Source organism: Urocampus carinirostris, chromosome 8 (genome assembly GCF_059441175.1).
Source record: "Urocampus carinirostris isolate Australia breed hairy pipefish chromosome 8, RoL_Ucar_1.0, whole genome shotgun sequence".
Lineage (NCBI taxonomy): Eukaryota > Metazoa > Chordata > Actinopteri > Syngnathiformes > Syngnathidae > Urocampus > Urocampus carinirostris.
Genome location: NC_142356.1, coordinates 40,504,296 through 40,517,671, shown reverse-complemented (window position 1 = coordinate 40,517,671; position 13,376 = coordinate 40,504,296). Strand labels below are relative to the sequence as shown.

General features: G+C 41.4%; 1 protein-coding gene across 9 annotated transcripts in view; it reads right to left on the bottom strand.

Annotated features, from left to right (window-relative positions):
* Positions 1–13,376, bottom strand: part of adgrl3.1 (adhesion G protein-coupled receptor L3.1) — a 385,181-nt gene that overhangs the window by 71,878 nt on the left and 299,927 nt on the right. For all 9 annotated transcript variants that reach the window (XM_088342694.1, XM_088342696.1, XM_088342697.1 and 6 more), the window contains exons 15-16: positions 11,719–11,895; positions 7,334–7,543 (exon numbers count right to left, since the gene is read on the bottom strand). In XM_088342694.1, the coding sequence (XP_088198820.1) occupies positions 7,334–7,543; positions 11,719–11,895 (387 nt within the window). The remainder of the gene's footprint in view (positions 1–7,333; positions 7,544–11,718; positions 11,896–13,376) is intronic.

The following is a 13,376-nucleotide window of genomic DNA, read 5'->3' as shown; positions in this document are numbered from 1 at the left end:
TATGGCACTTTTTTTTCAACCCTAGCCCTAGTCTTGATTCTATGTGCCTTATGGTATATGAAAAAATATTACAACAGACTATTTTTATAGTGCAGAAAATACAGTAACTATTTAAAATCCTACACATATTCAATTTACACTAAAAACTGCAATGCCGGGGTTAGTGTCCGCATGTTTAATGCTTCTGTACTGAGCAGCTTGTAAAATGTAGTGTCATAAACCAGAACGGACACGGGACGTAATTGCATGCGTTTCTCAGGTTTTATTGAAAGAGAGTGAGATTTAGGCTTGCTTGATTGCTTGATCCGAGGACTGGCAAAGAGCGAAATAGAGCAAGGCGAGGGTGACACTTCCGTGTCGGAAGAAGGCAGGCGGGAATGCCACGTCGTTAGACCAGGGCTGGAGATCAGAGGCAATGTTGAGTTCGTAAAAGTGATCATAGGCAGGCGGCAGGCAGAACAGGCGTAGTCAGGTTCAGAAATGCGTCGAAAACAGGGATCAGGCAGAAAACGGGTTTAACAGGGACGGAGTCGAACTGAAACGCTCAATGAGTGAAAACACAACAGCTAGCAACGATCTGACAAAGTTTGAATTGGAGACAGGGGCTTAAGAAGGGTGTGGCCACCAATCAGCTTGTCCGGGCTGTTGGCGCCAATCAAGCTGCCACAGGAGTTCAAAATAGGACAATCATGACAGAACCCCTCCGCCCCTCAAGGGACGGCTCCAGAAGTCCCAACGAGAAAAAAGGAAAAGTAATCCAATAGGCAGGAACAAAAAAAATATATATATATATCCAACAGGCAAGTAATCCAACAGGCAGGTACCAAAACATCAGAACTGAAGCCCCATCGTCATCAATAGGAGGCGAGGCGAAAAGGGACCAGGCGGAGACGGAGACGACGAACGGGCACCCCTAGGACGACCTCGGCGAGGAGCAGGCTGGTCCAGATGCTGACGATGGAACTCCATGATGAGGGACCGGTCCAGAATTTGTCGAGCGGGGATCCACGAGCGCTCCTCCGGACCGTATCCCTCCCAGTCCACCAAGTATTGGAAGCCCCTCTCCCTCCTACGGGATCGGAGAAGGCGTCGCACCGTATAGATGGGGTCACCATCCAGAAAGCGAGGGGCCGGAGGAGGAGGTGTCTCAGGAACCAGCGGACTCTGGCGGCCAGGCTTGATCCTGGACACGTGGAAAGTAGGACCCTCATGGTACCAGGCAGGCGAAGTCTGACCGCAGTAGGACTGATGACCTTCTCCACTGGGAAGGGACCCAGGAATCGTGGAGTGAATTTCTTAGATTCCACCCGCAGCGGAAGGTCCCTGGAAGACAACCATACTTGTTGGCCCACCTGGTACGTCGGCGCCGGAACCCTCCTACGGTTGGCCCCATTAGAGTAGGTGTCGACCGCCCCCAGAAGATTGGATTGTGCCCGGGCCCAGGTGCGGCGACAATGAAGGGCAGGAGACCTCACCCTCCTGGCTGGGGAACAGAGGTGGTTGGTAACCATATACGCACTGGAAGGGGGACATACCAGTGGACGAGCTGATCAGGGAGTTATGGGCATACTCCACCCACACCAGCTGTCGTGCCCAAGAGAGGGGCTCCCTGGAGACCATACAACAAAGCGCTGTTTTTAATTCCTGATTCAGCCGATCGGACTGACCATTGGACTGCAGGTGGAAGCCGGAGGAGAGGCTGACCGAGGCCCCCAGAAGACGGCAAAACTTCTTCCAAAAGCTAGAGGCACACGGACCAGGTAATAGGCGTTCCGGAGATCCAACTTCGTGAAGACAGTGGCCCCTTGAAGAAGCTCGAAGGCGGTGGAGAGCAATGGTAAGGGGTACCGATTATTTACTGTAATGTCGTTGAGCCCCCGGTAGTCGATGCACGGCCGTAAGGACCCATCCTTCTTTCCCACGAAGAAGAACCCGGCGCTCGCCGGCGAAGAGGATGGTTGTGTAATGCCGGCCGCCAGCCATCGGGAATGTACTCCTCCATCGCTTGTCTCTCGGGTGCTGAGAGAGAATAGAGTCGACCCCTAGGGGGAGTAGAGCCGGGCAGGAAGTCGATAGCACAGTCGTAGGGGTGATGTGGAGGTAGTGAGGTAGCCTTGGCTTTGCTAAATACCTCTCGTAGGTGGTGGTAGCAGGCAGGAACCTTGGACAGATCATGGGGAGGCTTGGGAGCAACTGGTCGGTCGGGGTGAGATGCGGCGCGCAGACAGGTTCGATGGCACTCGACGCCCTATTCCATCACGGTTCCAGAACGCCAATCGATGTGGGGGTTGTGCCATACAGGCCAAGGATGACCCAAAACGATTGGTTGACCGGGGAATGGGAGCAGGTGGAACCGAATCCGCTCTTGGTGGTTGCTCCACCGGTTCGATAACTTGCGTGACTTTACCCAACAGGCGCCTGTCTAGCGCTCGGGCAGTGATAGTGGCGAGGGAGGAACCAAGGGTATTCGTAATTTGCGTGCGAGGGTGATGTCTAAAATGTTCGCTTCTGCGCCGGAATCGACCAACACAGGTAGAGACTGGGAAATACCGGAAATCAAGAGACGGGCCTCGTGGACAGTTCTTGGGGTTCTGGAAGTTGGGATAATGGCTGAGCTCAATCGGATCCCTCCGCCGTCCGACGAGCTCTTCTTTTTTAACGCAAACGATGAGATTCGATGTCCCTCGCCGCCACAGTATAGGCAAAGCCCCTCGGAAATCCTTTGCCGGCGTTTCTGCGCTCATAAAGCCGCGCGATCCACCTCCATGGCTTCGTGGGGACTCGAAATCATAGGTTGTGAAGTTCAGAAACCACCTGGCTCTTTTGGCGAGTTGGTAGGGAATCGTCTCGGCTGGCCCCGCTCCTGTCGTCGTGCCGGAACTCGCCGGTCGATTCGAGCCGTCAGAGCGATGGCTTTGTCGAGGGTAGTTGGAGGGACATGGGACACCAATTCGTCTTTTAAGTAATCTGCCAGACTGTGGAGGTAAGCGTCGACGAGCGCCTCGGCGTTCCAGTGACTCTGGCTGGCCAGGATTCGAAAATCTATGGAGTAGTCAGCAATTGTGCGTTTACCCTGGCGGATGTTCAGGGGGGATGGGATGCATCGGCCGCTGAAGATCCTGTGTCAAACACCTTTACGATCTCCTGGGCCAAGCGATCGAATGAAGAACACGTCATTGAGACACGCTCGAACTCGGCGGTTCCCAGAGTCAAGGTCTTCCGGTCAGGTGATTGATTGTGAAAGCCACTTTTGCCTCCTCGGACGCGAAGTCACCAGGTTGCAAGTCGAAAATGAGACGACAGTTCACCAAAAATGCACGAACTTGCGCCAGATCTCCACAAAACTTTTCAGGTTCTGCCAATCCGATGACGTGAGCGGTAGGAAGCGGCATTACCGGCGTCGGGGATCGGGTGCCCGGGGACGGAATGTCGGAAGGCGGAGCTGATGACGTCAGTCGCCTTGACAACTCTTGTGACAGACTCGCTACTTGGTGTTGCTGTCAAAGCAGGATATGTTGTTGCTGATCTAGCATTTGTTGTCGTTTCTGAACTTGTAGCAGAGCGGTGACCATACTCGTGGTTGGTTGCACGGCGCCTTCAGCCCATTGTAAACGCTGCAAAGCGGAAGGAGGTTCCGCGTTACTTTGATCTCCACTCGGAGAATCGCGTGCTGAGTCCATGATTTAGGTCAGATCGTTCTGTCACGAACCAGAACGGACACAGGACTCAATTGCATGTGTTTCTCGGGTTTTATTGAAAGAGAGTGAGATTCAGGCTTGCTTGATTGCTTGATCCGAGGACTGGCAAAGAGCGGAATCGAGTAAGGCAGGGGTGACACTTTTGTGTCGGAAGAAGCCAGGCGGGAAAGGCACGTCGTTAGACCAGGGCTGGAGATCAGAGGCAATGTCGAGTTAGTAAAAGTGATCATAGGCAGGCGGCAGGCAAGACAGGCGTAGTCAGGTTCAGAAATGAGTCGAAAACAGGTATCAGGCAGAAAACAGGTTTAACAGAGACGGAGTCGGACGGAAACGCTCACTGAGTGAAAACACAACAGCTCGCAACGATCTGACAAAGTTTGAACTGGAGACAGGGGCTTAAGAAGGGTGTGGCCACCAATCAGCTTGTCCGGACTGTTGGCGCCAATCAAGCTGCCACAGGTGTTCCAAATAGGACAATCATGATATGTAGGTTGAACTGAAATTCATGCATTAAAATCCTTTGACAGACCCAAATGAATTTTTGGATTGAAACAAAAAAGGCAAATCTATTCATACATACCTGAGGGGGAATGACTCATGCAAGAAAAGGAAGCAGGATGTCATTCACATGCACATGCTATAACGTGAAATATACCGTACTTTAAAAAAATATATAAATTACACTTTTTCTGTTGATCGTCTGGCTGGTTCTGCAACTTTGACTCATGATTTATAAATATTACAACTCGGACTTCCACACAAAATCCCCCTCTGGCTAAACATATTGGATTTCTGTGCATTGTTGCCACAGGCATTTTTTTTATTGGTTGTAATACACCAAATGTATCTGCTGGCAAGAGAGATGAAGAAATCGAAAAAGGACAATAAATAGTCATTCATTACCACCAGAGGCAACTCTATTAATAGCACACTAAAGAAAGTTTGATGGTGGGAGTTCTCACAGTGAGGTAAAAAGGTCATTTTTCCTGACAAATACACAACGTTACAACGTGTACATTTATTATTTAAATAAAACATGCATATTCACACATTTTGAACACAATTTGATATTTTTTAACTCTCTCAGAATGTGTTTTATATGTTTTACAAATACACACCTCAATTGATGTGGGAGTCAATACTACAATAAAATGTGTTTGTTTTAAATTTTGGGGGGAAGTGGCGCAGTGAGAAATTCCCAGGAAATGTATACATTAAATTTGAGATTGGTGCAACGTACTTAAAATAAAAGAAACTCAAAAAATAAATAGACAAAAAAAACATTTTAATTATTGATCTTACTCGAATTTGTTATGGTTAAAACAATATCAATAATAATAAAATGACTACTTTATAAGAGGGCATCATTTGAGACAAGGCAGAGGGGCATAAGGTTAAGCACCACCTAGTGTCTATCATTTGCACGTCAATGTGATGCTAACGAGCAACAACCAGCTAGCATGCAGCCAAAACAGATATTTTTTATGTCATCAGCAAAATGTGCTTTTATCTCTCTTTATATATATATATATATATATATATATATATATATATATATATATATATATATATATATATATATATATATATATATATATATATATATATATATATATATATATATATATATATATATATATATATATATATATATAATCATTTTGCTGTACATGGTTGAAAGCATGTGATTTATTCATCGGAGTAATTTATGTTCCATTTTCTATTTCCTGACTAACGTTTCTTGACATATTAGAAAAATATGGTAAAGGGATCATGCTAGGGTTAGAAGCATACACCCCCTTTTCTTCCAAAAGGTGCTCAAATGAAATAAATAAAAAGTGAGCCCAATGTGATATGGAAAACATCTTCTGCCTTATTTTAATCTGCAGTCACATAGAACCTTTTTTTCAAAATGTGTTTCTAACTCCACACAATTAAAAGAAAAGCTTTTGTATTTCTCAGTTGTTCAATGATACTGGAAAAAAATGCGTTCCAAGGGTGTCTTGACTACAGTGCTGGGGCCATTTGTGGCCTGCCAGTTCTTTTCAGTGCTCTTCACCAAATACCTAAAATGATTAAAAAATAACAATACATTATATTTTTTAAGATTCAAATTAGAGGTTTACGATTTTATTTACCCAGAAATTACTCTTTTTGCACGTAGAGCTAAACACTAAACTTACGGAAAGTGATATGGGACTCTGCTATAAATAAATGAATGAATAATCGAATAGGAAGATCGATAGATATAAACTTTTTATACATATTTTCCATTGTTTAACTACCAAACAAAGGACTGCAAGCGCTACTTTTCCAAACATAGGCAAAATATGTTTTTTATATTTTATTTGGTTAGAACTTCTCTGGTCCGTGCTCATAAATCTTTCAAACTCTCGTTTACTTTCAAAAAATTTCTGAGTTCATAGAGTTTTTACCTGGTAAAATATGTTACTGTTTTATACACTTTTGTCTTCCAAAAAAAAAAAAAAAAAAAATCATAATAAATACAGTGTGGGCCTTGAGGAAAAACTGCCACATACCACACAGTCACAATAATATACTCATAATTTTTCCAAGGTCACATGTGACCCTCGAGAACACTGTATGTGGCCCGTGAAAGCTTAACATGCCAGGGCTTCCAAAATAAATTAGTCAAAAGTGTTTTGACCAGAGACAACATTTCCCACAATGCCTGTCAAATAGGATCTAAAAAATGACAGGTCAGCACCATCAACATGTTTCCATCAGCTATGCTAATGCATGTAATTTAGAAACAAATGATCCAACAAATATCCAATATTTTGCTATTTTGATATATTTAGGTTATAATATATTATAGATGCGTAGAAACATTTATGTTTTTAATGCGAACATAATATGTGTAAGGAGTTATTTTACATTGGAGGCGGGGTGCATCGTTTGAGGTGTCCTTAAAAAGCTGAATGTTTAATATCTTACTACTTTTAGACTTTTCGTGATTAAGGGCTATACAAATAAACGTGACTTGACTTGAATTACTATGTATGTGTTAATATGGCCTGATTTAGTTCAAAGAGCCCTTATGCTATATTTTTCAATGCGCCTATCTGCTTCTATCTTACTTTAATAAGAGCGGTTTGTGGAGGAACACTAGGTTTGAATGAATGGGGACTGGTGGAAGTACTGTAGACTGATGTCATACTTCTCCCTGCATTTTTTTGTTATTACCTCTAAGTGTGAATTGCTAAAAGTGCAGGATGGGAGAAAAGTGTAAGTGTTGCATTAAAATTGTGAAAGTAATGAAGCCTTTTTAAAGCACAGTCCAAATGACTGAACCCCAAGAAATATAAAAAACTAAGAGTTTATTCGAAGTGTGTCTAAGAAATGCACAGAATTTACGCACATCATAAATGAGCTAAGGCTGCAATCATGACTTTAAGACAGTAGATGAAGAGTAACAAAGTTCCAAACCAGTACAGCTCCTTTAGACGATTGTGGCCCTCTGTGAAAATGAGTTTGATGCCCCTGTCTTAGGAGGGTATCAGTATGACAGTTACTCAACAACAAAGCAGTTATATGTGCAACGTCAGCAATTGTTTTGCAAAAAAAAAAAAAAAACAGACTTAGTCCCCGCCATATTGCATCGGTTTTCTTACCGGCTGGTCGGCTCTGTTGATCCCGACCAGGAAAAGCGACTCAGCAATGAAGAGGCTGATGCAGAGATTTTTATGGATGGTGTTACGGTCGCTTTGCAGCCCGCGGAAGAAGCAGAAGGTGAAGATGCAGATGAGCAAGCAGACCAGAGACAGCAGGATGCCCACCCAGGTGATCACATCCAGAAGCAGGTCGTGGATGCTGTCCGCTTTCTGCAAGAAAAAAAATCCTCTCAACAATGACTTCTAGACTACAGACTGTACCTGATTAGAAGCTGCATGCGCAAATTAAAGAACAGATTTCAAATTTCTCATTGTATGAGCCGCACCGTCTTTAAGGCCACAGGCTTAAAGGTGAAGTGTGTGGTTTGAGGCGTTGTTAAAAAGTTGAAAGAGCCCTAATACGTTTTTTCCACATCTTTATGCTTTTATCTTACCTCTTGGTAGTTGTTCAGGGAAAACTCATTAGGATAGAGGAATGGGGTACACAAAGGTTGAGTGGGGAAGAGTGGCATGTGTTTTCGGATCATGGGACTATTCAAGATGGTGATTAGAGAAACATGCAAATATTTACTTAAGTAAGAACGAAACACAAACACACAGCGGTGATAGACAAAATTGTGTTCGTCCTGTCCCCGTTCCTTTGGGTTTAAAGGAAACTCCAATGGCCTGACACTGACGTCGAGGACACGATGCGAAAACAAAAGTGCTTTAGATAGATAGCGTCCACTGATGTGTAATTCAGATGCATACATTGGGGACTTGATTTGTGGGTGCATAAGTTGAAATATTGTGCGTACGTAGTAAATGTTGAGTAACGTACTTATTGCCAAACCTCCCATTTTGCTCCTGTTATGTATTTTTGGAATATTGTTGGCAAAAACATGGACTAATTTATTTTAAAGAAATGTTTCCAGATGTCCCCACTGTGTTTTGTATGCAAATTTGTATGCTCACCATTTTCTCAAAATGCGGTGCATGGTTTAAATGGTCCCTAAAATTTGAAAGTAAAAACATTTATCTATATAGTACGTGTTATTAAGAATACCCGACTAATTTTAAAGAGCTTTTATGCTTTATTTTCCACTTTGTCTATCTGCTTTTATTTAACTTTTAGCAGAGCTGTTCGAGGCGGAACACATTAGTTTCGAGGAATGGAGACTAGAGGGAAACGTCTAAGGTGAAATCATGCTCGTCCCGTAAGTATTTTAAAACATATGTATTTATAAGTGTACCATGCACATGGTGAAAGTGAATTAAATAAGGGCCTGTTTCATGTAGAGTCCAAACGCCAACCCAAACCTGAAAAAAGATGAAAAAAAGACTGAATCTAGCGCATGCACTTGGAAGATCATCAAGAATGGGATGTCTGTGGCTGCAATGATGGCCCAAGGCAGGAGATGGCGGCAGAGTAACACAGTTCCGAATTCCGTACAACCTTTTTTAAGTTGCGGTGTTCAAAAAGGAGGAAAAAAGTGACGTCTCATAGTCTGGAATTTACGGTACTTTATACAAAAACAAAACAGTGACCTGAAGTGACCCGTCCTCGACGTGAATGATGGCAGTAGGGTTTCGTGTCATTGAGCGCTCAGATTCAGGGCGTTCTAGAGTGTTGCACAGGTGTTCCTGCTCTATCTATCAGTGTCCCACGAGCTGGCAGCCTGATCTGTGTTCAACGCAGCGGCTCTGTGATCGATCTACTGCTCAAAGTTTCACGCTGCATGCGAGAAAGGCCGCCGAGTAAGCCGGCCCTGACAGTGACCTCTCTTTGAAACAATACTCGTCCTCTAGCTCGGAGGACGGCCGTCCGTACGCATGGCGGAGGATTTATTTTACAAGAAAAAAAGGACAATGATAAAAAGGATTGAAAATAGTGCATTAAAGGTTGCATTAGGCATCCATTTTTCTTACTGTGAATTCCGGACAACAGAGTGCACCTGATTAAAAGACGCATGCGTCAATTGAAAAAGAAAAAAACTCAACATTGATCTGTGCAAGCCACAATGGATTTAAATCGGCAATTTCAAAAGCCACAAAAATAAACTCAAAAAATCAGTAGGGGAGCGGGGTTTGAGGGGTTGTAGGAGTTTGCTTTTATGAAAAAAAATCTATTATTGTATTATTTTTCTGTTTTACTATGACATTAAAATATAGAGAGACAAATGTGGTTTACTATAATTATTGCTCGCACAGTTAGCCCATTAGCTACGTGACCTTTCTTACCGATGTGACTACGTCTCTTTCAGCTCAGATCACTAAAAAGAGCAGGCTCTTTCGGGACCCAAATGGCAATTTTTTATTTCTTTCATCCATATATTACCAATTATAATGTAACATTGTGCAAAAATGACTTAAAAATAAAAAAGGGGCAAAAAAAAGGAAACTACCGTAGTCAAAAATGAAAAAAGCAAAAGAAAACAGAAAAGAAAAAAGGAAAACAAAAGAAAAGAAAAAAACAGGAAAAAAGAAGAAAAAAACGGTGGGAAGATGAAAAGAACAAGTAAAAAGAAGTAAAAAGCCAAAAAGATAAAAGAAGTAACAAATAAAATGAGAAATGAAAGCTAAGAAAAAAATAAGAAAAAGGGAAAGAAAATAAGGCAAGAAAAAAAAGCTAGAAAAAAAGAAAAAAAAAGCTGGGAAAAAAGAAACAACAGTAGAACAAATAAAAAGTAAAAGATAAAGAAGAATAAAAAAGCAGGAAAAAAGACACTTTTTTGGGGGTGTCATTGATCACTCTTGTTTTTCATTCAAATGATTTGCAAATTAGTCAATGAGTCAATCTTTTTGCCAACATTGTACTTCCACTAAAAAAGTGTGATTAAATGCAGTTCTATAATGCGTAACCAACTAAATAAATCCACAAAATTTTAGTTTTATGTAACAAAAGCTTTAAAAAGCGCAAATGTCATGTAAAACTTGTTGTCAAAATAACACGTTTGTGGGCCGTGCGACCTTCCGAATGGTAATTAAGCCAATACAATATTTGAAATAAAAGTTTATTATTGCTGAAAACTCAGCAAAATGTAACTTAATTTGATCTCAGGTCTTGGACATGTTTGTTAATGATTTGGTTGTCACATGCACGATTGATGTTGGTCACCATTATTCAAAGGGGCTCTCACAGACTTTGTGTGATTGCTCATACCTGTGAAAGCTTAAAGAGAACTTCGGTCAGCATTCAATATTAATGTCATTTTTTTAGGAGTTAGTGTGCTTCCTTCCACCAGGTGCCAACCAGGTTTAGAACTGGGCGGGTACAGGTGTGTCCAATCACCACACACCTGTCCCCAATTATCCTAGCCCTTTAAAAGGACATTTTGTACAGCAAATGTGGTTGGGTCATTTTCATTTCCTCTTTTATTTTTTTTTCTCTACAAAACCAGGTTTGTTTTCATATGTTTGGAATTTCTTTAAGCATTTCCTTACTAGTTTAGTGGCCACTTTTTAGTTTCTTACTCTTTTTTTATTTTATTTTCCATTACTAGTTTCGGTCTTCGCATTTGTTTGTGCCCCCTTGTTCGTTTGTGACTTTGAGCCTGTTTTTTAAGTTTTTTTAATTAAATACCATCTTCATTTGAAGCACCCATGCTGCCCACAAAACAGTGTAGAATTTAACAAAACTGGCATTAACATTTAAGTGTATGACAAAAACGTTCTTAAAACAAAACTTGATGTACTCTAATGACTACATTTCAGAAGCCTGCACCAAGTCTGTGCACATGCTGGGCAATGTGACTGATCTTAAGCTCTCCCATTCCTTTCCCACATGATAGTCATAGAGAGACCAATTATTGATACTACTACATGAAAAATAAAAATCATTATACATATTTGGAATCTTTCTAAAAAGTGTTGGCCGACTAATTATTGGGTATACTTTTCCTACTGGGCAGAAAACTGACGTAATATCTGGCTTTTATCAGTCCAATAGGTATCAGCCAGATAATTATTGTGTAACCTCTTTAGTTAGTAACTAGTGTCGGCATGTATAATGATTGAATGCAGTGCATAAAGTCAGAGCACAAATCTGTGATGATGTCAGCAAGTTTCCTGTGTAGTAACAGGTTTTATACTGCATCTTGGATTGCTTTCATCGAGCTTCAAGTTTGTCTATTTTAAGTCCCTGGTTCATGACAACTTAAATTGCGACATCTGATTATATAAGATCCCTTAATAGAGTTTGTCAAATAACTTATAAAACCTTCCAAGTGATGACTGTCAAGCTGAGGAGTCTCAAAAGTTCCAAATCTATTAGCCAGATGTCATCGTCCTGTTTGCTTCCTGTCCTTACCCCCCTTTCCCTTTTTAAGAGGTTCAACTGCACATTAGCTCAGAAACAAAACGGCTTGCGGATATTTTCCCGAACCTCAACCAGTGCCAACGCCTACCTTGACCTCCACGTGGGCCATTAGCACGGCAAAACTGGTGAGGTGAGTGCAGGAACAGCTGGTGTGGGTTCGATTGGTGGCCAGCAGGCGACAGTCCTGCGTGGACCAGAATCCCGTCATGGTGCGCTTGGAGTAGCTCCAAAAGGAACAGTTTGGATTAAAGTTCTCCTCAGAATGCTGTAGGGAAGAAGCAAGGTTTGGTATAAAGACAGTGGATGGCAAAATAAACAGACAAGAGCTAAACAATTGGGGTGTTCAATACTGGAAATTTGGCATTGATCAAATCAGTGTAAAAACATGATAGTACCTAACAATACTGATCAGTTACTGATGCTTTTTGCTTGGAAATATCATGATCTGCAGCTGTGTGAAATAGGAAGCTGTGTCATCGCTGTCTTGGAAGTCCTGAACAGTATTGCATATTACATATGTTTATTGTTGATGTTGACTACCTTTTGTGTATTGTTACCCAATGCAATATCTATTGTAGCCTGGTCCACCAGAAAAGGGATTGGCTCTTGTGTGACCCCTCATGAAGTTTTCATATTTTCCTTAGGCTGAGGTTTTTGAGTTTTACCTTGCCTTTCTATTACAACTCTTCTAAAACAAATCCCAAGCAAGTCAAACCAACGTAACATAAATATAAGTACTTTATGACAATGTCAACTAGAGAACTAAAATACCTTTCTATTGGACGATATTTTGAAAATAAATTCAGTAATGCAAACAAAGTGTCGTTTGTCTCCCATTGGTTCTGCTGCCAAAGTGACAACAGATCATCAGGTTTTTTTTTCAGAAACAGAAACATGTTTACATTTTTGGTTACAGCACTTTGCTCTCTGAAGGTTTTTGTCATGTGGTTTTGAAAATGTGTGGTGTTTCCACAGTAGCAGACCATTTAACCACTCTAATTACAACTGGTATTTTCTAAATATGATTTTAAATTAATCACTTTTATTTTAGTTCCATTCGTTTGACCTCAGCCCGTTTACTGTAACATATTTCCCTTTTTACATTTAGTTTACAATTTTTTTTCAGTATTTTTTTTATCATTTCAGTGTTCCTTTAGGTGGTGGGCACACTGGTATGATTTGATGGCTGGAAATCCTTTCCACATGTACATCTCCTCACTTTGTTAGTAAGTGCCTTGCAATAAGTGCATTTATTTTATGGTTTATTTTTTGTATTTATTTTGGTTTTAGCAATTATGCATGTCTGTTTATTGGTGTTCCTGGTTGTTGTGTGGAAGACTATGAGTTTATCTTTTTATTTTTTATTTTTTTTTATGTTTGATACAGCACTTAGAATTGATGAAAAGTGCTTCACAAATATATTTGATTTTCAAACTTAAATTCGATTATTTTTTTAATGTAGTTGAAAAAACAAACACAAGCTGCACTCCCTCTTTGCCACTGCCCCTTTCCTATGCCTGGCAGGTAGGATGCAGCAGAAGGCCAGGTTGGAAGAAATAGAAGGGCTGTACTATCTATGTAATGAAGCCATCCTTCAAGGGATTTGTTGAAGGAGTGAAGTATCCATCACAGGACAATAATATCGGTCCTGTCCAATTGCTTGCTTGGTATTGATAATATCAATATTTGGATCTACCCACCCACCCTGACTCAACAAAAAAAAGTGATGAAACACGAGATGACAAA